This window comes from Crassostrea angulata, chromosome 6, assembly GCF_025612915.1.
Source record: "Crassostrea angulata isolate pt1a10 chromosome 6, ASM2561291v2, whole genome shotgun sequence".
Lineage (NCBI taxonomy): Eukaryota > Metazoa > Mollusca > Bivalvia > Ostreida > Ostreidae > Magallana > Magallana angulata.
This window is the reverse complement of record NC_069116.1, coordinates 20,993,469-21,017,588: the sequence shown is the minus strand read 5'-3', so window position 1 is coordinate 21,017,588 and position 24,120 is coordinate 20,993,469. Positions and strand designations below refer to the sequence as shown.

Sequence of the window (24,120 nt, the reverse complement as noted above, 5' to 3'; positions counted from 1 at the left end):
GAAATAGTGGTAGTAGAGTATTATCATCCAAAATATCTTTGTTGCTCCTCTTCACTGTGACAAACTTTTTAAAAGACGTTTGCTTGGTTGCTTCTTTCTTGCAAACATAATCACAATCCATTAAAGTTGATATGTTAAATATACAATTGGGGCGATTCAATATCGTAAGTAATGTTGCAGTATAAGTAAATTACAGTGTAAAGTAACTTAATTTGACTCGATACATTGTAATTACATTTCCTACGAATTCTTTTTTTGAAGATCTAACCAACTTCATTTTACTTATAACATTTTCAAGAGTCATATGCATCGATTGATCGATCAACAAAAAAATCATCCGGAAATTATACTTTTGCCAACGAACAATTGACGTAAAACGCAGTTTAACCCTGCCTTTTTCTTTTTACGATACCAAATACAATACGAAGTTATCAATGTATTATTACGTTTTCGACATTTTCTACTTCCTACTGATCAATTTTTCATAAAACTATTACTATAGTCTGTCCTAATATATTTACGCAGCACATTTTCCCATTTTTAAATAAAGGTACACGTAACTATGAATGAAGTGCAATTGAAATCAATGACAGGCAAAATATCCAAGATATTTTCATTGTATATCAATTCATTATTTTTTACTCAGAGAAATTAACATGAACGAAAACAGATTTCTTACGGAGAATGCTGACTTCTTTTCTCCATTCGGAATCGAAGTCACTCGGAATACTTCACACATCTGGGTATATTCATGTCTATTGCAATGAAAATCCCCTGTAGACTCCTTTATTTTTCGCCGTGTATTGAAACCTGATAAGGTAGTAGGGACGGTTCAAAAGAGAAACCTTGGAATTTTTTAATACTTTTGAATGAACATCGTTGGAACCCTGATATGTTTATACATATCGAGCAATTAAGCAAAATGTAAATCTATGATTTCTTCGGACAAATTATAGTATACTGGTATTCTGCAGAAAAATTATTTTCTTTGAATATTAGTCGGGCACGAGCGAGTCTACTTTTACATAATTCTCCTTGCTTATTTTCAGCAAAATAAAAAGCACCCATCCTCCTCGCGCAAAAAGAGAAATATAAAAATGACTGATTTTTCTGTAATTCAAAACGGAATTTCATTTATCTAAGGCATGGATAGAAAATGAGACAAGGGGAAAGAAATATGAGCTGAGATCTCATCGATATACATTAACATGTATATCATTATTTATATTCCAGTTTATTTTAAAAGACTTTCATTCAATTTGATTCACAAGTTGCTGTTATGTATTATCTGTTCTAATACTAATGCTAAGTTGAGTGTCTGATGTCAGTCCGTGCATTTTGTGTTTTCAATATTCATGAAAACGTTTTGATCGGTTCTGTCTGTTTAAAATACGTAAACGTTTTGATCGACCATGAAAGAGTAGATCAAGAAAATATCATTGAACAGAGCAAATTAAATGCATTGAACAGTGCTTTAAATGCATGGTACGTCTAAAATCAGTTTTTAAATGTTCATGAAATGCGTACATTCATGCGATTGCAAAATGCTGTCAACTGATTAGACCTAAATTCCCCTTGCTTATTTTCAGCAAAATAAAAAGCACCACACCCTCCTCTCGCAAAAAAGAAATATGAAATGATTGATTTTCTAATAATAAAAGATATGGCATTAAAGGTAATGTGGCGCATTTTAAGTGAATAACATTGGTAAGATCTTATTATTTGTTTCATTAATTTATTTACAGATAGAATTTTCAGATAAATTACGCTGTCTAAGTCAAAGATACGAGAAATAAAAAAAATATATTTAAATTATCCCGCCTTAAATGGGTCATGTGACATCCATCTCGGTCTATCAACATCAAAGTCGACGACCAGAAAGAGGGGTAGACCGATAAAGGTATATGTGGCGTATTTGGAGTAAAATTTTTGACAAGAGTTTTAGTAAAATTATAGATTATGCTTTTTATAATTTGACGTTTCACAAAGGCCCGTAAAACATGTTCTCTGTCTCTAAACTTTGCTACACGTCTGATGAACATTAAGGTGATCGGCCATTTGTAACGCCACTGCGCCTGAGTGCGGGAAAACCTAGTATTGAAAACACGATGGAAGAACAGTTTGTTTACAAATTAGAATCACGTTTTTCATGTCTTAAATTAGATAATTCTTATTTCAGATGATACCCGAAGCATTATGCTCTATTTATCGTGGACTCGAAAATTATTATAAAAATTATTTATTAATTTCTATATCTTTTTAAACCGATTGATATAAACTGCGTAATTTATTGTGAAAGATATATCTTTATATAAAATATTTAAATAAATCACTCAATCAAATATTTCATAGCATGAAAAAATACGCCACATATACCTTTAAGTTTGCAGATTCGACAAGGAAAGAAAAAAGAGACAGACTGGCAAGGATAAAAACAAAGAGAAAATCTTCATCGGAGACCATAAAGAATGATAGAATAGTAATTAAAGTTGAATTAAAAGTTAAGGTTAATTCTTTCATGAAGTAGAGTTTTGCTAGTCAGGTTCATGTTCCACGTCTTTACTTTATAAGTAATAAACCACAATTGGATTTTGGTATAAAGATTTTTTTTAAATAAAGAATAAATAAACGCTTCAGTATGTGAATTCATCCCTCGAAGGGGGTGGGGGGTGGGGGGGGGGGGGTATTTACTCCGTTTACTGTGTGTCGTTTACGCTAAAAAAAATTCGCTTACATTGCACGTAATTAACAATTTATATCGTTCTACATTAATCAATATCGGAATAATAATGCTTCGAGTATTATCTGATGCAAGAGTTATCTAAATTATTACATGGAAAACGTGATTTCCAAACTGTTCCTCCATCGCGTTTTCAATGCTGGGTTTTCCCGCACTCATACGCAGTGACGTTAAAATTGGCGGATAACATTAATATTCATAAGACATATAGCAAAGTTTAGAGACAATTAAGTGGAGACAGAACATGTTTTATAGGCCCAAAGTTTGTGAACGTCTAATTATAAGAAGCATGATACATGTGTATTTTCACTCAAACTCATGTCAAATTTTACTCCAAGTACGCCACATATACCTTCTTAGATCGCAGCCACATATCAAAACATTTCAAAATGATGAATTTATAATATGAATATTTATATGTCTATACATTTTTTGGGAGTTGATTTTAATCAACTCTCCTATGCAGTTACTCAGACAAACCGAAAGTGAAACAGTGTTTGGACCTCAGCACAAATCATTGCTGCTGACAAGACTTAGTTCTTAAAAATGATTGATAAATTCGATGTAATGTATGCTAAAACATTGTTTTCAAGGAAACTTATTTATAAATACCTTGAAAATAGTAAGATTTTAAATGGTACGAACAATTTAAATATTTTTTGTAGTCGTATGTATTCCTACGTCAGAGTTCAATATAGTCTCGTTCAACTCGAAACTCGGCCGTCTCCGTAAATCCTTGTCGGAGATTTACGGTGTCAGCCGAGCGTTTGGTTGAACGAGACAAGAGTTCAATATAGCTTGGACCCATACAATGTTCGAGAAATATTTCTATTACTGATACATAGTTTGATTGAAATAATTTATCTTTCAATATTATTAACATGATTCATATGGGGGTTTCTCGACATTCTTGTCGAAAAAGTCCAAAAATTCATATTATAAAAATGTGCGTAATTCAAACATACAGAGACCGATCATCTATCCACGTGACCTATCGTCTGCTGCATTTACTTCCTTCTTATGAATCTTATGTACAATTAAAAAGAATAGAAAACTGGTAAAGCATACAAATCTATATTTAACGGAATTTTAAACCTCATTCCCTTTTCTACATTTACCTGTGCATACTGTGTATATAAACAGTACTATACTCTGTCCCGAGTTTTTGCTTCCACCACTTTTCACTTGATATTTCGATAATCATAAATACCTTTGTGCTCAAATTACTATCATCCAATAATATTATTATCCAACATTTCAAAATGATGAATTTATAATATGAATATTTATATGTCTATACATTTTTTGGGAGTTGATTTTAATCAACTCTCCTATGCAGTTACTCAGACAAACCGAAAGTGAAACAGTGTTTGGACCTCAGCACAAATCATTGCTGCTGACAAGACTTAGTTCTTAAAAATGATTGATAAATTCGATGTAATGTATGCTAAAACATTGTTTTCAAGGAAACTTATTTATAAATACCTTGAAAATAGTAAGATTTTAAATGGTACGAACAATTTAAATATTTTTTGTAGTCGTATGTATTCCTACGTCAGAGTTCAATATAGTCTCGTTCAACTCGAAACTCGGCCGTCTCCGTAAATCCTTGTCGGAGATTTACGGTGTCAGCCGAGCGTTTGGTTGAACGAGACAAGAGTTCAATATAGCTTGGACCCATACAATGTTCGAGAAATATTTCTATTACTGATACATAGTTTGATTGAAATAATTTATCTTTCAATATTATTAACATGATTCATATGGGGGTTTCTCGACATTCTTGTCGAAAAAGTCCAAAAATTCATATTATAAAAATGTGCGTAATTCAAACATACAGAGACCGATCATCTATCCACGTGACCTATCGTCTGCTGCATTTACTTCCTTCTTATGAATCTTATGTACAATTAAAAAGAATAGAAAACTGGTAAAGCATACAAATCTATATTTAACGGAATTTTAAACCTCATTCCCTTTTCTACATTTACCTGTGCATACTGTGTATATAAACAGTACTATACTCTGTCCCGAGTTTTTGCTTCCACCACTTTTCACTTGATATTTCGATAATCATAAATACCTTTGTGCTCAAATTACTATCATCCAATAATATGAAAAATGTTGAGATTATCTGTTTTAAAACGTCCCCTCTATCGCTTCAGGTTTCAATACACATATAGAAATAGAAAGTATACGGGGATTTTGCATTGCGTCAGCCATTAATAAGCCCGGATGATAACGTTGAAATTTTGCGCGAGGTATCCCGAGTACCTCCGAATGGAAAAAAGATGTAAACATTTCCCATTATGAATCTCCGTAAGAAATTTGTTTCCGTTCCTGTGAACTTTTACGTGTGACAAATGATAATTGTTCAATGAAGACATCTTGGATATATTCGCTTTTATCGATTTCAACTGTATTTCTTTCACATGTATGTGTATTTTTATTAAAAATCATCAAAAAGAGATAAAAGCAATAACTTGGGACAGACTATAGTACATTTTTACAATTATGCTGCCATATTGCCTTAATATTTTCAGAGTGTTTTTATCCGCATCATAATCCATTCCTATTGCTAGGTTACATTACATTGTAATAGGTCAAAGAACAAAATGATTTTTGGATGGAAAAAAAGGACTTACAGCTGTTTGCTTTAATTCTTTTACATTTATGTGTTCTGGGAAATATTGATACTGTGAAACTGATTTCATTTATTTCTTCCTGTTTGGGTATTCTCTGAATTTCAGATAAAATGAATATGAATTTCAACTGAATTATTGAATGAATGACAAATACACAATTATACTTTATTTTTGAACAATAAGCTTAAATCATGAAGAATTTATATCAGCAACTATTATTATGCAAAATATCGAGCAAACGTGACCATTTAATAATTATTCCTTAACTCATAAATGGCTAGGTTTCAGACTGATAAATACAGATATCAATGAAACACAACAAGACCATCAACTTAATGGCACCGTCACAGCTATGTGTGAGCGATTTATGATAAATTTTTAAAGTGCTTCTACAAATCCAATTGTGTAAGCAAGTTCGCATTTCACCAAAACAGTTTTATTGCGAGACTTTAAAACCTGGATAAATATGTAATTCAAGTCTATGAAAAATGAACTGAATACAAATCATTTATCACAATTGTAATTTAATATATCCATATGCGTTTTACAAATCATATTTTCATGAATAAAACTAATATTACCAATGACGAATCAATTCATCTTTATAACAACGTAAACAAGCAACAAAATAAACCATAATCCTTCATATGCCGAAATTACAAGAAGTCGTACAAGGGCTTTTGACCGTAATATCCGGACTCGACTTTGGCTTTAACTTCTTCTCTCATTCTGCTTATTTCTGGTGCAAGAGGCCCGGACGGAAGAGGGTCCCTGTTCGACCGAGGGTCTTTGATTGGTGAGGATTTGAATTTTTCACCCACGGGAAGTGGAAGGTAGTCAGCGAGCGAGCCATATTTCTCGTACAAAGATGATCGGTCACGTGATTGAAGACCGGTGGATGGGGATCGGTCTCCCACCCTTGCGCCTGTGGATCCCAGTGATGACAAAGCATTAGTGTCACGTGGTCTGCTGATCCTCTGTCTCCATGGTGTTGATGTATCAAAATCATTCAATCCAATCACATCTATAAAAGAGCCAAAAGACTATACATAAACGTAAAACCATACATAAACAAGAAAACCTATAAAACATCTTTAAAAAAACGTAGAAAAAACAATATTTGATTTTTTTTTATACCTACATGTAATTGATGCAACATTTTGTGTGCCAGTTTATGTGATATGAATCATCAATTAATTAATCATTTCTCTTGATTTTAACTAAATTGGTTTTAATTTTGAAGAAAATCAATAAGAAATAGGACAGGAATAGCCAACAGGTAGCCATCGAAACACGGTTGTATACTCAGCTATAACATCATGAAATGAGAAGACAGTATTTGAAAAACATTGTCCTTAGTTTTGGTCTAAAAGTACTCATTTGAATTATTTTCCTCTTAAGATTTGTAAAGTTTTTCCAGATTTACCTGAATAAGGCAATGATCCATGGCTAGGAAATCTATATTGTGACCAAATGTTGTTCAATCTAATCAACCTACGTCTTTGGCCTTCACTGGCCCAGCCCGAGGACCGCCAACCCGTCAGCGTTCGCCTCCGCGGCAATGCGGCGTTCCTCGAGGGATCCCTAAATCTGATCGTTAACCCGCTGATACATCCTACCAACGCCAGCCTGGAGAAGACGAAAACGAAAACTGTATGTACTTCATAAAATATGTATGACGTTAAACGTTTTCAAACGATTGGAAGATCATGTTCCACCCTCCTATCAAAAACCGATATATACATGTAGCTTATTTGTAATATTCTAATTTAAAAGCTTAACACTACGATTGATAAAAGTTTGGTTTTTTTTAAAATGATTATTAGTTTCTGGCTGAAAAAAATACACGTAAATCTAAGATATTTGGTGGGGACAAAAATTTGGTAGTCTGTAGACAACCCAACCTCCTTATTTGAATTAAAAGAAATATTGCAAAATAGAGAGAATTTTCCCAGAAAATTGAGAATACTAGTATTATACATCAAGACAAATCAAAGTTAACTTCTTTTGTTTATTTTACGATGAACCACACAGTGTCAACAATTTATTCCTTTGCTATATCTCAACTTATCGAGTGAAAAAAATGTATAGATACAGTGCTTGTAACATCGCAATAACCCTGCTCTCTGTAAACAAACAAAAAGAATCATTATAGTGTTATATTTCAGACTAACATTGATTTTTTATCATTTTATCTAATCATCGGTATAAATCACAAAAAACGAAAATGGATACAAAAACCGTCCAGGCGTCCTAATTGAAAAACCTAAAAGCAAAGTTTAGAATATTGACTGGTAGTTAAATCTAAATCAAATAAGATCTATTGGTTATCATTTATTTTAACAGTTTTTAAACAACTGATTATTGATTAGTTAAACATCCGTACACATTACCTCATAAGATAGAACCCCCGTCTTCTTAAGTTTTAACACAGTCATATTTTTTTTAGTTTTTGCTTTTTTCCTTTTTGCTTGCCAAAAAGTATCGATCGATCTAAATATTTTTTTTTCAGTGCGAATCATTTTTGGAGGCGAAATCGAAATACTTAATATTAAAGATATATCTTGGGTACGGAGAATTGTTTAGAGATCAAATTCATTCTCAATATTAATACGGTATTCTAAATAGTGTTTAAAATATACTTACACCAAGCACGAGATAGTGTTAATCCTCATTTGGTCTGTGAGTTTTTGGGATTTGGGGTCGGTGTGCGTTGAGTTTTATCATCAGGAACATGATGGATTGATTAAGGGTTCTGCGTAGATAATCCGTCAGGAAAATAGATGCATTTCTGACATTTTAAAATTCAAAACACTTCAGGACCTTATTTCAGAAGACTGACAAATCATAATACGTTAGGAGTTTTCAGTGAAATATCATCAATTTTATAAGCGCAAAGTAAAATGATGCATTAAAAAAATGTAGATTATAAAATGTGTGTGGATTTCTAGATTAGAGTACAAGGTTATTTGTATATGTTTATAAAATAAACAAATAGGGAAAACTGACGCAGATTGACACATACTTTTGATCACGAGTATCTTAATACCAACTGGTCAGTATTTTTCAAAAACATTTTATAAGTTCTTCAGGCAAAAAGCACAATTTGCTTGTACCAATGTTCACCTAAACTGAAGAATGGTTTGAAATTAACAATTGCAAAGTTCATAAATGTTTATAAATATACTAGGTTTAATTCATCAAAATAAGTCAAAAATGAACTATTTGCAAAGGAAGTCACCATGGCATCATCCTCTTTTTGTTAGTTTGAGTGTACGGCATAGAATGACAAACGTAGTTTATACCCAGTGATGTAACTATCCTTACCCCTTTATTGTGCCACTGCCGACATTATTGAGCAGCCTTAGCAAACTTTTCACGCGTATATTTACATATATTTTAAACAGTATAAGCACACGGCTAGGGACATACCGATTTATGTAACCGAAATTAATCTACTAATTAAATGATAGCTAGCCAGACTGGTTTGCGAAAGGAAACTATCCTGTTTACGCTTAACATTTATTACCAGACACCCTTATGAACAAAAGAATTATTCACTGCTTCTTCTTTTTTTTGATAATGTTTGAAGAAATGATTTATGGTTTAAAAAACAACAAAATGGTGTTAATGAAATCTTTTCCTTCTTTAGTAAAAAAAATCTGTACGAGGAACTTAAATCTCTGATTAGTTTGTCATCTTTTATCAGTTTTATCAGTTGTAATGTCGGAGTACGACAATGTGAAAATTTGTCTCCAGTTTTGTTTCCCTTTCCTGCTTTAGAGATTTTTTTTTGGGGGGGGGGGGGGGTTAAATCACCCTGTGTCATTAATGTAGTACCACTTTCAAAATAAAATGTGTTTGTATATGAAACTATTAATCCTGTTTTAGGCTGATTAACAGTTATTAATGCAGAGACTTCTGATGAGTTGCAAGACGCATTAAATGCAAAATATTAAAAAAGAAAAAAGGCTTAAAAACTTAAAAGGACGCCATACCTCAAAATTGTGATCATTGAGCTTATCTAAATTTAATGCCAGCTGATTATATTACGTCAATAAAAGGAATATAGTACTACATGTATACATGTATATGATTAAGTGTTATCATAGAGGTTTTTAAGGGGGTTTTAATTAAAATTGAATTTAAAAAATGAAAACTTATAGAGCAAATTCGGTCTGGTGGTTTTTTTTTAATAGTTGCTCATAACAAAATACATTTTATCTATTAAGCTACACTGCCTTGATAAACTGTATTTCATTTTTCAAAGAGTTTGATTATTTGTGACATTTTCCCCGTTAAGAAAATCTCAATCTTGAGGATATATAAAAAAAAAAATAGAATACATTTTAGGTGGCTCACTACACCAAGTCTTATACTTTTTAAGACACTACGTCACAAGATGGCGATTTAAATATTTTGTTAAATTGTTTATATCGTTCGAATCGGTTGTATATTGTCGTAGCTCAAAGGCTAAAAGTACATATGTATTAGGCTTCTGAACCGCCTCGTTCGAATCCGCCTGGAGCTTTTGTTCATGTTTACTGAACTTAAATTTTCAAAAATGTAATTTTTCATCCGACATTTTTTGCCTATTGACTTAAGTAATTCTTATCCATTATGATATCTAACATAATCTAGTTATTTTCTGCTGATTTTAGAAAATATTTTAAGGTGTAGTGAGCCACTTTAAAGGCCTCTTACTCAAAAGTAGGTACTTGGCCTAGTTTTTTGAAAGTGAAAAATAATAAAGTGACTAAAAGCAAAGGTCAATAATATAAAATAGGTGGTTTTTCATTATCATCAGTGGATTTTTTTCCATTCTGAGTAATCGTCATCCTTAGAACCATTTTAACAATAGCTTGGACTTTGTATAGTTGGTGTCAAACAGCAATGTGACGTAGGCCTGTCTGTTTCATTGTAGGCCACTCAACCATTGCTTTTTGATATCAACAAAATTTGTCTGGCTTTTGGGCTAAGACTATGCAATCGGTGTATATTTCACTCGAAACCAGCGTCATTTTTAACTTGTTTTGACGCAAGAAATAGATACCGGTAGTTACGTCCTACTGAAAGTCCAAGGCCTTGTTAAAATGGTTCTGATATAACACGCACTGAATGAACATCTTGTTTTCAGAAGAAAAAAACTTTTACTACGACGTGCATCGTCTTCTTATGTAGTTGATTTGGTTGTTTTTTTATGAAAACTTTGACTAGTTTGAACAGATTTCTTTGAAATAAATATCAAAAATGTGTTTTTGTTAAGGATAGGAAGTTAATTGCTAAATAATCATACCTGCGTCATATATAACGTATACTGCGTCGTAGCGTTTTGGGGGTTTTTTTTTTGGGGGGGGGGGGGGGGTAAGGTTATCTGAGCGGGCGTTTCCTGGTGATGTGGATTGGTTGTAAACATTGAATATACACTTGATCTGTATGGGTGTTGTTATTTAATTTGAAGATCAGTCAAATCATGACCTGTTTTTAACAGATAATCCGTTTGTAATGTATTAGATATAACAAATCACTTCCATGTTGTCAAAACATCATGCTAGTATATCTTCATAAATATCATCATCCATAGACTCATAGCGATTTAATTTTTTTAGGTTGATAAAATACATTTGCTAATTGATTGAAATTTCGTATATAAAAATGAATAGTGTGGTATTATTCCTGATAGAGTTTATATACTAGACAGTAGTATATTGTGTATAGCTACTTGTTCATTTATGAAGAGTTACTCCAAAAATTAAAAAAAAATCTAAAAAAAAAAAAAAAAAAAAAAAAAAAAAAAAAAAAAAAGTAAAGAGTATACAAAAGATTAAGTTAATTTTTATAACGCTTTTTCAAAGGAAACAAATTTTAATTTATTATCATTTTTAAGAGAAAAAACGGTACTTATTTCATGGCCTCAAAGTTTCAGTTACTCATATCTTGTGCATTATCAAACTGTGAACTATAAATGTTGATGTTATGCGTTCACACCCTTTGATTTTTTAAACATTGTAAATTATCTGCTTTGGTTTAAATAAAAATAAACATAATTGTTCCTAAGCTCTAACTAAACCTTTTAAGGGCAATATTATTACACTAATGGAATGATTTTATTAATCATCTGGCAGTTTAGATATGACATGTGTACAATAATACATCACTTGAATATTTCTTATGATTTTTTTTTTTCGTTTTTGGTTTGTTATTTTTTCTTTGGTTTTTTTTTGGGGGGGGGGGGGGTTCGGTTTTGGGTTTTTTTTCCCATGGATTGTAGTTCTACTGCCTAGGCATTCTGTTTCATATTTATCACAAGCAACTACCCTTCTCTTTATTCATATCACAATATGAGATGAAAATGTGAGTATATGAGAAGTGAGAGAGCTAATAACGCGGGTTATGTATTTTTTCTGCAATGTCGCTACCTTCATATCCCAAATGAATTACCAAAGAAAGAATGCTTGTTACTTCCACTATTATGAATAATAACAAATAAAGTATTACCTAAAACAGCCACTAAATTAACGAATTTACTAAATCGTTTAGAAGATTCAAGATTTATTTGACTTCACTCATCTTATAGGAGTTCTTATTGTTCATTGTATTGTTCATTACCAAGAACCATACGATTCATAGGTTTAACATATATACATAAGTAAAGTGAAAAAACATATGTAAACATTTTTTAAAAAACAAAAAAGAAAGACCATCATAATCTTGTATTAGATAGCAGTCTGTGAAATGTACATGACAAAAGTAAACAGGATAATGAAGAGTATATTCTCAAAACAAAAACAATAGTTATAATTTTATCGTAATTTTGAGCATTTATTTAGGTATTTTCCCAAATTGCACAACTCTTTGATATTCTTTGTTGAAAGTAATTGAATAAGTTTAAAGACAGAAGGCTTTTCATGATAATATTTTTTTACATACAACTTTCTTATTTCTTTATAAAATAGACATATCAAAATAAAATGAAACTCATCTTCAATCTGTGATAGTGAACATAGTTTACAAACTCTCTCATTTCTATAGATATTATAAAATCTGCCACGCTCAATCTCGAGTTGATGAGAGAATAAACGGTATTTACTTATAAATTGTACATATACAGTAGGTATTGGTTTTGTTAAATATTCTTGTACTTCAGAATTATTACATTAGTGCTTATACATTATACATTTGGGGGAATTTTCAAAGTAGCCATGACCTTCTTGTATAAACATGTCGGTCAACCTCTGCTTCACTTCGAATAGGAAAACATGTTCATTAAATTGTTCTTACAGTTCCATATATATACAAAACCTAATTTGTTAATCAATTGTTTTATGTATGAGAGCCAACAAAAAAAACTAACCTTGTTTCACATTCATTTACCATATCTTTGTATATATTGCTTAAAATACAATTATCAATATTCTTTAATTTTATCCAATATTTCAACATTTTATAATTTCTATCCAACTGCAGTGGTTTACGCCCCAATTCAAAATATACCATCATTGATGTAACACTTTTCTTAACACATAATAATTTCTTACAAAAATCTAAATGTATACTTTCTAATTCACTTGCTGGGTGTTGTCCCCATAATTCACAACCATAATGTACTATCCTACCAATATATGTATCAAACAGTGACAATTTTGTATTTACGTTCAATTGCAATGGCTTCATTTTGGACAATAAACAATACATCGCTTTTCTACTATGTGATGCAAAAACACTTTGCGTTCTATGAAAATTGCCATTAAAATTCAAAGTTATACCAAGATAATTGAAGTTTTCAACAGTATCAATAAATTCATTATTATAATTCCAACAATAATTATTCTTTAACCTTCCACCTTTTCTAAATACAACAATTTTTGTTTTATCTATATTAACTTTTAACTTTCACTTGGATGTATATTGCTGTAAACAATCAAGCATATCTTGTAAACCTTGCTCTGTCTCTGAAAAAAGTACAGTGTCGTCTGCATATATGATTAAGAATAAAGCAATATCTCTAATTTCAAAAGGTAGACACATCTCCTTTATGAATTCAATTTCAAAATCATTTACGTACAAGGAAAATAGCAAAGGAGACAGAGACTAGCCCTGCATCAAACCCTCGAGACAATAAAAAAACTCGGATATATGATTTAGATATTTTACACATGACTTTATGTTACTATACATGGACTTTATGATATTTAACATACAACAATCAACACCACTTCTTGCTAATTTAAAAAACATTAGATTTCTATCAATTTTGTCAAAAGCCTTTTGATAATCTAGAAAACAGCAAAATAATTTTTTCCTCTTTGCAATACTTCGACTAATTAACCAATGTAAAATAAAAATTGCATCTGTTGTACTATATCCAGCTTTAAAGCCAAATTGAGCGTCAGTGATTACATTATATGCTTTTTTGAGGAAAGATTCCCGAGGATAAAACAATATTGAATAAGTCAACTAAGTATGTAGTAAGATAGTCACCAAACGCAATAAAATATTCGTTCAAAAGATTGGGCATTCCTGGAGACTTGTCCTTTTTCAAACGTTTTATGACGCGAGTTACCTCCTCTGTTGTTATTGGACCGTTTAGTTCGGGGTATGAAGAATTGTTCGTTTCAGCGAGTGTAAATTCTTGATCGAAGTAGGTGTTGCTATCCGAGGAGAACAGGCTAGGAGGTTATAAACGCTAGCTCGGGCTCCAGCTCCAACTCTAGCTCGAAATCAAAATCGTACTCCTAGGAGTACGCGATCAAATTTTGAGGTTATAAAAGATTTCGAGTACGTACTCCCGGGAGTTTGTACTCCAATTTTCGAGCTCGTACTCTAACTTTTTTTTATGTGCACAAGCGGCTTTTTTGGAACTCTTCTGTAATGGCGGCGCCCTGCTGTTTATATTGACGACATGTCTTGAATCAATATAACGGTGAGTTATTACAATACTTTTGATAAAACTTTTTATAATATCCTTTTCCACGAAATATTTATTCATTAAGAGGTACTTTTTGACAACAAAACGCACCGGGAAATTGTGCCATCGGCTGCTCAGTGTCCTGCAGACGATAGGATTAGTTGTACTCATCGCAATATGGCAGAAAAAGACATCGAGAAACTTTGCTTAAAGGAAAGGGTAGACCTTAGCGATAAAAAAACAAGAACAAAGTGGTCTGCAGATGAGGAAACGTGTCTTATATCTGCCGTGTTGGACAGGGAGGATGTGCTATTTGGGGAGTTCAAGGGTCCTGGGGGGAAGTCTGGCGTGGCTAAGAGGAGGCAGGGTTGGGAGGAGGTCGCAGATGCTATAAATGCGTAAGAAAATTCTAAAAAAAAAAAAGGTCACTGATTTTATTTTAGAAGCATATGCCTATATTAGTAGCTAGTTGATCATATTAATGAAGATTGCATTGGAGGTAATGAAAATATTAAAATAATCTGTTGCAAACATTATTAGGCCTAAATAAAATAAGCAAAATATGCAAATTAATTTTACTACATTATATTTAATTTTAATCAATGTTATTATGTTTACCTTGTTATGTTACAATGATCTAGTGAATCTAGTACTAATGTATATTTGATGTTATTTGTTGAAATTTTGATTCCCTAAAAAAAAATAAATAAAGAATTACTAAACAATACCTCTTTCACTCAATAAGTTATAAAAGTTTTGATTAAATCATAAGTTCGATCAAAAAATTAACATTTTCCTGACAGAAAACAGAAATTAATTAACCAATTAGAATACATGTACACATGTAGCTAGAACCCATTTTGCTATGGATTTAATTCGAGTAAATTGATATATTTTGGGTAAGGTTAAGAAAATAAGAAAATGTGACAAATGAGGACAAGTTTCTTACACAGACTCAGAATGAGATCTACATCTATTGATTATGAATCATTAAGGTCATGACTTGAAAAAATTAAGCTTAAATTAACACATATTAACTCTTGTAGACAATTTACCAGCAGCAAGAGGTCCCCAGAAGAGTGCAGAAAAAAGTACAACAATGCTAAACAAAGGAGTTTGTTTATTAAAATACCATATATATGTACATGTATTTAGTACATGTATAGACTCAATTAAAGGCATGAATATCATATTTATTTTAATTAACATGTGTAATTACTACGGCTGGCTGTAAAATATTTAGAAGATTTAAACAAAACATTTAAACGTCATCCCATAATTTACCTTAAAATATTTCATTTCATTTTTAACAGCCAAAGAGAAAATCGATTACCTGAAGAGAGAAGTCAGGAAGACAGGTGGGGGACAAGTGGAATTTGAATTAACAGAAGCAGAAGAAGTGCTTCTTGAGCGACAAGAAGGAAGGCCAAGTCTTTTTGGTCTAGAAGAAGGGTTTGACAGTGATGGTGAGAAAGCAAAATCTAATATTTAAATTTATAAGAATTCACAGAAAATATTAAACAGTCATACACCGATATTATTTAATTCTGGTTGTAACGCGCTTTCTGATTGACTAAAAAATTATTTTATATCGTATAAAGAATGTTGTCTACGTCATAGTAAGACTAACGTCAAAAATGTATCAATACGCCTGACGTATTGTTTGAATTTTGTACAATTTTACGTCATTTTAAAGGTCAAATGACCGTTGTTATCTACAATGAAGAGTAGGAAAATTAAATTATAAGCAATGAATTCAATATTTATTAGTTTTATACGATATAAGATGGTTTGAAACAGTTTATGCTTTTTGAAGCGGTTTATATAGTGTAAACTGTCCCATTTCATTGCTTATGATTTAATTTTTCTACTCTTCATTGTAGATAAAAACGGTCATTTGACCTTTAATACCATTCAATAACTGTTTTGTTATACCCTCCAATACAGCTAGATGCAAGTATAATTTTAAGTACATGTGTACCAGTAGCATTCAGTCATTCATCACAGGTTATTGAATTCCATTCCACCAGAATGGATGCATGAAAACATTTTGATCATTTGCTGGTATATAGTGACGTTACATATTTATGTTTGGTGGGCAGACCAGCCAAAATAGAAATTGTGAGTCTGTCAGGAGGATGGTCAATGATCTACCTAAAAGTGTTTGATGATTTGTTTTGGGATAAATTATTACCGGTACTAAGTAAAGGAAAATTCATATGATTTACCATTATTTGAATTTGGATATTTTCAAATTCTTTATTACAAGCTCTTAAATTATACTACAGGATATAAAATGCAGTTTGATAATGGCCACTGCCATCAAGTTCTCTTAAAATACTACATACTAGAGAAATATCTATAAGGGTATTGTCATGTAAATTATCTGCTGAATGACCAATGATTAACATGAATTAACATGGATAACCTTGTTTTAATTTTAGATGTAAGATTCACTTGTACTAACAGAGAGACAGAGACAAATAGAAGTCAAGTTGATACAGTTGGTGAGTATTGTTACAATGAATTTATAAATTTTTCCTATGTTATATTTGTATAACATATAAATTTGGGCAGTTCATGCTTTAAACCGCAAATTTATTCACTATCATTTGCAGTTAATAAGACGTCTAATTTTAAAAATGATGTTAATCTGTACAAAAATCAAGCTTGATGTCAAGCAGATTAATGCATTATGCAAGCACATCTTTTGACGTGAAGTTGGCAAGTTATGAAAATATAATTAAAGATGAATTTGTGTATAGCCAATCAAATAACAAGGTAAAACCAAAATTATATTACATATATTGCTCTTTAAAAAAATTAACAAATTTTATATATTTTTAATCAACTCTAGATAATTTAAAATACCGTACCTCACTACATTAATATGCTTTTTAAGACCCTACCTCATTAGATGGTGATTTAATTGTTTTGTTGATTTTTTTGTATCAATCGAATGGTTTGAATATCATTGCAACTCAGTGGTAATAAAGTATCAATCTGTGAACTGCAGATCACAAGTTTGAATCGGCCCAGGGCTAGTTCATATTTATTCAGTTGAATTTTTAAAAATAATAATTTTCATCCTAATATAAATTGCATATATTTTCACTTATTTGAATTTTATATATTTCTTATGCATCATTTGTTATCTATCAAAACAATTTACATGTAAGTCTGGTTGTAACACGTTTTCTGACTAAGTTAAGTTAAATCCTTTTCTGTGCCATGCAGGCCCATAGGGCCAGCTAGCGCTTATCTCCAGCGAATGAGAGTCATTGACTCCCCTGGATGGAACACCAGTCTGTTGCAAGTTAACTTGAATTTCATTCCTTAAGTCAATTGATTTTCTGCTGATTTGAGAAACTATTTCAAGGTGTAATGGGCCACCTTAACATGATTAAAATACATTTAATACACAACTCTACCCCTTCAATCTTTAAAAAAGTCTGCAATAAAGTGTATTTATTTTATTCTATAATTTTTCAATAACTTAATTATTTCATCAGTTTGAACAAGAAAGTTGAGTGCAACACCCTTCGACTTGTTCCTCAGGTGTAGTCAATTCTTTCTTTTATTTCAGCACCAGCTCCATCATCTGTGTCACAGAGGACAGTCAATTCAAAAGAAAAGGAAAGCAGAGGTAAGATTGACTTGTATTCTATGTCTGGGTCATAATCTTTCAACCTGTTAATTTAATATAAACATATTTTATTGAGAATTCAAATGGATTGGGTAACAGGCAAAGCCCATGTAATCCCTCCCCAAATTACAGTCAAGTAGTGATGTTATAAAATAAGCTATATACTCAAGTAGTATAGTATATGTATTACTAGTTTACAGAGTGATATATTATTGATATTTTTTGTATGCATTAGACAACAGGATTATTGAACTCTAAAATAATAATATTTTCTTAGTGCCTGGAGCAATTATTAAGGATAATACAGTATTATACATAATGTCGATAAAAAAATGTTCCTTATAGCCTTGAAAGATCAAATTGATTTGAAACAAATCCTTCATTAATGCGTTTTATCAGAGCAGAAAATACAAATACATTTGAATTAATGAAATCATTTAAATTGTCTTTTACATTAGCTATATGTAAAAAAATGTATGTTAAAATTTATTTGTAAATAAAAAAGAATTCAACAATGGAAAAAATGTTTCAATGTATGTTCTTTTATTTATACTTTATATTCAGGTAAAGTAAGTGAGAAGAGGAAGATAGATGAAAGGAAAGAGAACATCACAGAGGACACAAAGAGAATAAGGCTAGAGCAGAGGAAGCTAGAATTAGAAATAACAAAGCTTGAGAAGGAAATTAAACTGATTGATACAAAACAGAAGTTCTATGAGATGAAAATGAGTCAGTCAGAATCTTGATTGAAACAAAAGTTATTTGTTTGCCATATGTTATACATGTTTGGTCCCCTGTTTTGAGAGAGAGAGAGAGAGAGAGAGAGAGAGAGAGAGAGAGAGAGAGAGAGAGAGAGAGAGAGAGAGAGATTTTAAGAAGGTATGTGTGGGACAATATTAATTGTTTTATTTACATATGGACTGTTAAAGTTTAAGAATGTTTATTCATGTATATAAACTAATGTACACTGTTATATGTTTAGTTGTTTATCCAATTCATTTCAGTTCAGTAGTCTAACAATTATGAATTAATTGCACCTTACCTAGCTGAAAAATGTTTGCACAATATGTGCCCTCATGGCATAGCCATCACCTCCAGCAGGACAAGGTTCAACGTTAGCAGCTTCCTGCACAACATTCTGCTGTGTTTCAAGAACTTCTCCCCTTACAATACCATAGTTGTGCAGAGTTACTGCAGCTTTGATATAGACTACTGCCACCTCTGGTTTTGTACGTAGAAAATTCAAACATTGAAATCTCTTTTTAAGGAATCCAAAAGTTTGCTCAATCAGCACTCTTGTTCTGCACAATGCATTATTGTACCGTTTCTCATTTTGATTAACAGGGTTGATGAACGGAGTCATAACAAAAGGACGGCACTGGTACCCGGAATCTCCCAGTAACAGCCCATCATGGTCACCTAAATTAAGAATCATCATATTTGAATGACACTTTCTTAGCTTAGCCCCCCCCCCCCCCTACTTTTTTTGCAAAGTTAAACCTAACCATTAGGCACATAGCATCAAAGAGGGTTCAGCCCCCCCCCCCCCCCCCCCCCCATTTTTCTCGCAGCAAAAATAAGTGTTCATATATTTACCTTGAAAAGATGGGAATATTGAGAAGTTATGTACCCCCCCCCCCCCCCCCCCCCCCCGGATTAGGAATTCCATGATTTGGAGAAAAAAATTTCCTTCCGACGCCAATGAGCCCTACAGTATGAACACTTCAATGATGTCTAGTTGTTTGCAAGAAGCTTGTATTTTAAAAGACTGTATGACCTCAGAAGGGATCCAAGCTATTTGGAAAAGGGGGGGGGGGGGGGTTCCAACTGATGAAAATCAATACGTGCAAAATTCATTATTTATCAATAAATAAGCGGGTCATGTAATTTTCTTTCAAATTGTATTTTTCGTACGAAACGAAGTAAAACTTATCTATTATAATACTTAAGTTAATAAACTAACAATACATTTGAAAGCGGCTTAAAAAAGTAAAACGAATGCGTGTACTCGTACTTGAACGTCGTTTTACTCGATGGCTTGTCGGTTCAAAACTGTTATAAATGAACTATTATAATTGATTTTTTAAAGAAATAGAGTAGAAAATACATTGGAGATGTTATTGTAAATCTGTGTTTGTAGCAATACTGCTAAAGTTATTGTTTTGTATTTCTTTAATTTTCCACATGTTTACTCAGTGTAGTAAACATCGGATGCTGAAGGGGAGTACAATGTACATTATTTCGATAAAAATTCGACAGGGTTTTTTCATATAAGAACAAAATTACGATATTTTAATATCAAATGACTTTAAATAAGCAATGTTAAAAGCATTTATTTGAGATAACTACAGTATTTATATTATAAATGGGGAAAATTGCCTTGAAATAGGCATTAAAAGTTTTCAAAAAAATTCACATGTCCCAGAAAAAGGGGGGGGGGGGTGGGGTTCCGACCCCCGGAACCCCCCCCCCCCCTCTGGATCCGCCAATGGACCTTCACTTAATATAATACCGGGGTATTTCAAAGGTCAAGTTTACAAAGAATATCTTTGATGATACGGTAATACGCATGTAGCTTTAAATCTAACGGTACATAGTCTGACATTTGGACTGATCATTTACTATGGTTCACTCGATACACATCGTTTTTAGCTCACCTGAGCTGAAAGTTCAAGTGAGCTTTTCTGATCACTTTTTGTCAGCCATATGTCTGTATATGTGTCCATAAACTTTTCATATTTTCGACTTCTTCTCCGGAACCACTTGATCGATTTCAACCAAATTTGTCACAAAGCATCCTTAGGTGGAGGGGATTTAAGTTTGTGAGAATGAAGGGCCAAGCCTTCTTTCAAAGGGAGATAATTGAGAAATATTAAAAATTTGTTAGTATCTTTAAAAAACCTTCTTCTCAAAAAACCAATGGGCCAGAGAAGCATTTATTTGTGTAGAAGCATCCAGTTGTATAGATTCAACTGAAGTTTGTTCAAATCATGATCCCCGGGGGTAAGGTGGGCCACCACTGGGGGTTGAATTTTTACATAGGAATATAGAAAGAAAAATCTTTAAAAAATTTCTTTTTCTCAAAAATCAGTTGAACAATGTGGTCAATAGGTCTCTTGTTAAATAGGGTCATGTTTGAAAGGTCAAGGTCTCAATAATAAACGAACAACTTCTTTTACCTCGTTCAAATTGATGGCACAATGAAGACATTTTGAAAATCCGGTTGTCATGAGTTGCACCTGGCCAATTGCAACATATGCTTGTAATTTTGAAAGCTGGGTCACATACCATCTGCATGAGAAAAGGGAAGGGGTGATGAAATTAACCTGCTACACGACTTATATATATGTATTTCTTAATTAATATCAAGATTTAAGTCAGTTATTGAATTTGGACAAGAGTCTTAGTTATGTAAAAAATATATTGAATGCCTTGTGCATGAATGCTTTCAAGCTAATTTATTGGTACCTGCACGTTTAATGAATGGTACTGTTTTCTGTTTACGAAATCTGCCTCTTGAGGCCCTGATGGTTTGGTTATTCGAACATGTGTACCATCTACACAACCCAACACTTTTGGAAAACCTGTGAAGCACATTTTTTAGGTAAATGAAATAATAGAACAAATTTTCTGAACTGGTAAAAATTCACTGAACTTTCACTCCTCCCAAACCCCCATACATTTAAAGGGTCGATGTATATAAACAGGGTAAAGTAATAATTTCCTAAACAAGTTATGTTCCAAGTAAAAGTACTGATCAGAGTAAATGTTTTCGTTATAGTTATCTTAGTAAAAACCTGCAATATGTGCAAACTCCAGCATCACTTGGCGCGCCTGATCTCCCCTTGGAAAGCTGATGTAGTTTGGTGCCAAATTTGCAATAAGGGCCGATACCTGCCTTATACATCGCCCTGCTGTTGATCTTGAAATCTTCACATCATCACCAACAAGGATGTGGGTGGCACCTGTACCAAGAAATCTTAATGTCACAAGCAGCTGAAGGAGGGGTGGAATTGGGAGGTTCCTCTTTGTATGAGTAGATAAGTCAGGGAGCTGCCTCAGGAGATCCATAATGGTATCTGGGTGAAACCTATATCTTGCAAATATGTCAGAAGCTGACAAGTCCTCCAGTGGGTTTGACCTATCCCTAAAATTACGCGGAACGCGTTCTCTGTTGGCTATGCGTTGATGTGCAGCCATTTCTATGAAAGCAGACGACACCCTGAGTACAAACTTGAAAGTTCGAGTAAGCTCTTTAGCTTACTCGAGATTTAAGCTTTACATACTCCATTTGGAGTATATTTTCCGTACTCGAAAGTTTTATAACCACAATTCGAGTATGTACTCCAGCTCGAAATTTTCGAGATAGCTTTGGAGCCAATTTTGGAGACAGAGCTCGAGCCAGATTTTATAACCTAAAATTATTTGGAGCCATACTCCAAACTTGCTTTTCGAGCTAGAGTTGGAGCTGGAGCCCGAGCTAGCGTTTATAACCTCCTAGCCAGTTCTTTAAAATGGTCATGGAAATTTATACTAGTTGGTCCTTGTATAGGGTTCTTCTTACGTTGGCGAAAGAAAAGGTAGAATTGTTTGGGGTTCTTCTTTTTTAAATATGCCATATGATCTCCTTGGTATCGGAGGTAAACACGCTTAAGTTTTCCTTCATATTTTTTGTAAGTTCTTTTTGCTGAAACCAGAAGAGTTCTATTGTAATGAGTTTTTGCACTATTAAACAGTTTCAAATTCCGTAAATAAATTCTCCGAAGGTTTACACATTTTTCATCAAACCAAGGTTTGTTGTCTAAGGTTTTATAACTTTTACAATGAGTATAATTACTAGTTTTATTTACAACAAACTCTTTGCTACAATGCGGTAAAAATATATTATTAAGTACTTGCGTAAATGAATCTATACAATTATTCACACCATTTTTTTGTTAGTTCTACTTTTAAAAACTACTTTAAAAAACTAAAACTTTATCCGGGTAAATGATCATACAATTGAATTCCTATTCCTTCATCATACAACGATTCATCCCACCGTATTCTAATAAAATGCGTATTCGCATTACTTTTCTCAACATTAGGTATAACATGTCTATTAACACATATATGAAAATATAAACGAGCATGGTCAGACCATTCATTAAAATCGTCAACCTGGAGATAATCAATAATATGAAAGTAATTTTCTGTAACTAACGCAAAATCATTTACGCTTGCACCAATATGATTAAAAAATGTATATCTACCTTCTTTGTCGCCAACTGTACGACAATTACATACTCGTGTACAAGTTGAACGGCAAAGCTGTAAAAGCTTTCTTCCAAAACTATTTACAACTGTATCATGTGACTCTCTTTCTAATAGTTACATACATGGAATTTCCTTTTTCTTGTAAAAACATTGTTTTCATGTGGTATATACACAAATCCGATATACAGGTCAGTATTGTCATCATTAATACCGTTTTTAGCTTGATCCACAAAATACATTTATGTACAATATTCTCTACACACAAAAAGTTGTGCAGCTCTTTTCTGTATATAAGTGTAAAACCTCCACCTTTACATGACGTTCTAGGAAAACACTTATATGAGCATTTGTCTTGAATGAGACTATCATCAATATCAATATGTACATCGAGCCAACACTCAGACAGGAAAATGATATCATACGAATCAATAATTGATATAAATGCTGGGTCTTTAATTTTATGGTATATCTGACGGTTTATGTTCCAGGAGCATACATGCATGCAATTCCTAACTATATGGATTTAAAGATTGCTATATAAATGCATCAATATGATTAAATATTGAATATTAACAGTGTAAGTACACAAAGAAACATTATTACGTCCGTTCAATTTTCCATTAATATCTTTGACAATGAAATATGTTCAAACCAACAATGTAATATTTTCATCAGTCATATATAAGCTGTGATATTGGAATATATGGGGCCAAAATACGCAAAATACGATCAAGTTCTCGATGAAATACCATAATTCACTCTGTCGATAGTTTTATTTGGAGCTGAACAAATTTGCACCAAGTAAACTATTGTCTATTCACTTGTTTACCGTTCGTCATTGTCCAATGGCAGTAAGGAAAGTTTTTCATGGTTGAATTGTCTATCGTATATATTCAAAGATGGCCATGGGGCGTTAGTATACCAA

General features: G+C 32.5%; 3 protein-coding genes across 5 annotated transcripts; 1 reads left to right on the top strand and 2 right to left on the bottom strand.

Moving 5' to 3' along the window:
* Positions 1-5,558: 5,558 nt before the first annotated feature.
* LOC128189779 (uncharacterized) lies at positions 5,559-8,145 on the bottom strand. 2 transcript variants are annotated; one of them, XM_052861538.1, is made up of 3 exons: positions 8,032-8,145; positions 6,884-7,014; positions 5,559-6,409 (listed from the first exon to the last, which is right to left on the bottom strand). In XM_052861538.1, exons 1-3 carry the CDS (start codon positions 8,058-8,060, stop codon positions 6,042-6,044), a joined length of 528 nt encoding a protein of 175 aa, XP_052717498.1. In that variant the 5' UTR covers positions 8,061-8,145; the 3' UTR covers positions 5,559-6,041. The 2 variants fall into 2 exon arrangements, with proteins under 2 accessions (XP_052717498.1, XP_052717497.1); XM_052861537.1 differs by having other exon boundaries at positions 5,619-6,409; positions 6,812-7,014.
* A 5,913-nt stretch (positions 8,146-14,058) lies between these two features.
* Positions 14,059-18,912, top strand: LOC128186467 (uncharacterized). Of its 2 annotated transcripts, XM_052856236.1 has the most exons (7): positions 14,059-14,308; positions 14,379-14,691; positions 15,340-15,407; positions 15,607-15,759; positions 16,738-16,800; positions 17,880-17,939; positions 18,504-18,912. In XM_052856236.1, the coding sequence occupies exons 2-7, from the start codon at positions 14,471-14,473 to the stop codon at positions 18,683-18,685; spliced, it is 747 nt and encodes a 248-aa protein (XP_052712196.1). In that variant the 5' UTR covers positions 14,059-14,308; positions 14,379-14,470; the 3' UTR covers positions 18,686-18,912. The 2 variants fall into 2 exon arrangements, with proteins under 2 accessions (XP_052712196.1, XP_052712195.1); XM_052856235.1 differs by having other exon boundaries at positions 14,059-14,691.
* On the bottom strand, positions 18,745-22,427 carry LOC128186466 (putative nuclease HARBI1). The gene is made up of 4 exons (XM_052856234.1): positions 21,737-22,427; positions 21,408-21,523; positions 21,119-21,230; positions 18,745-19,358 (listed from the first exon to the last, which is right to left on the bottom strand). The coding sequence occupies exons 1-4, from the start codon at positions 22,137-22,139 to the stop codon at positions 18,982-18,984; spliced, it is 1,008 nt and encodes a 335-aa protein (XP_052712194.1). The 5' UTR covers positions 22,140-22,427; the 3' UTR covers positions 18,745-18,981.
* Between the last annotated feature and the right edge of the window lie 1,693 nt (positions 22,428-24,120).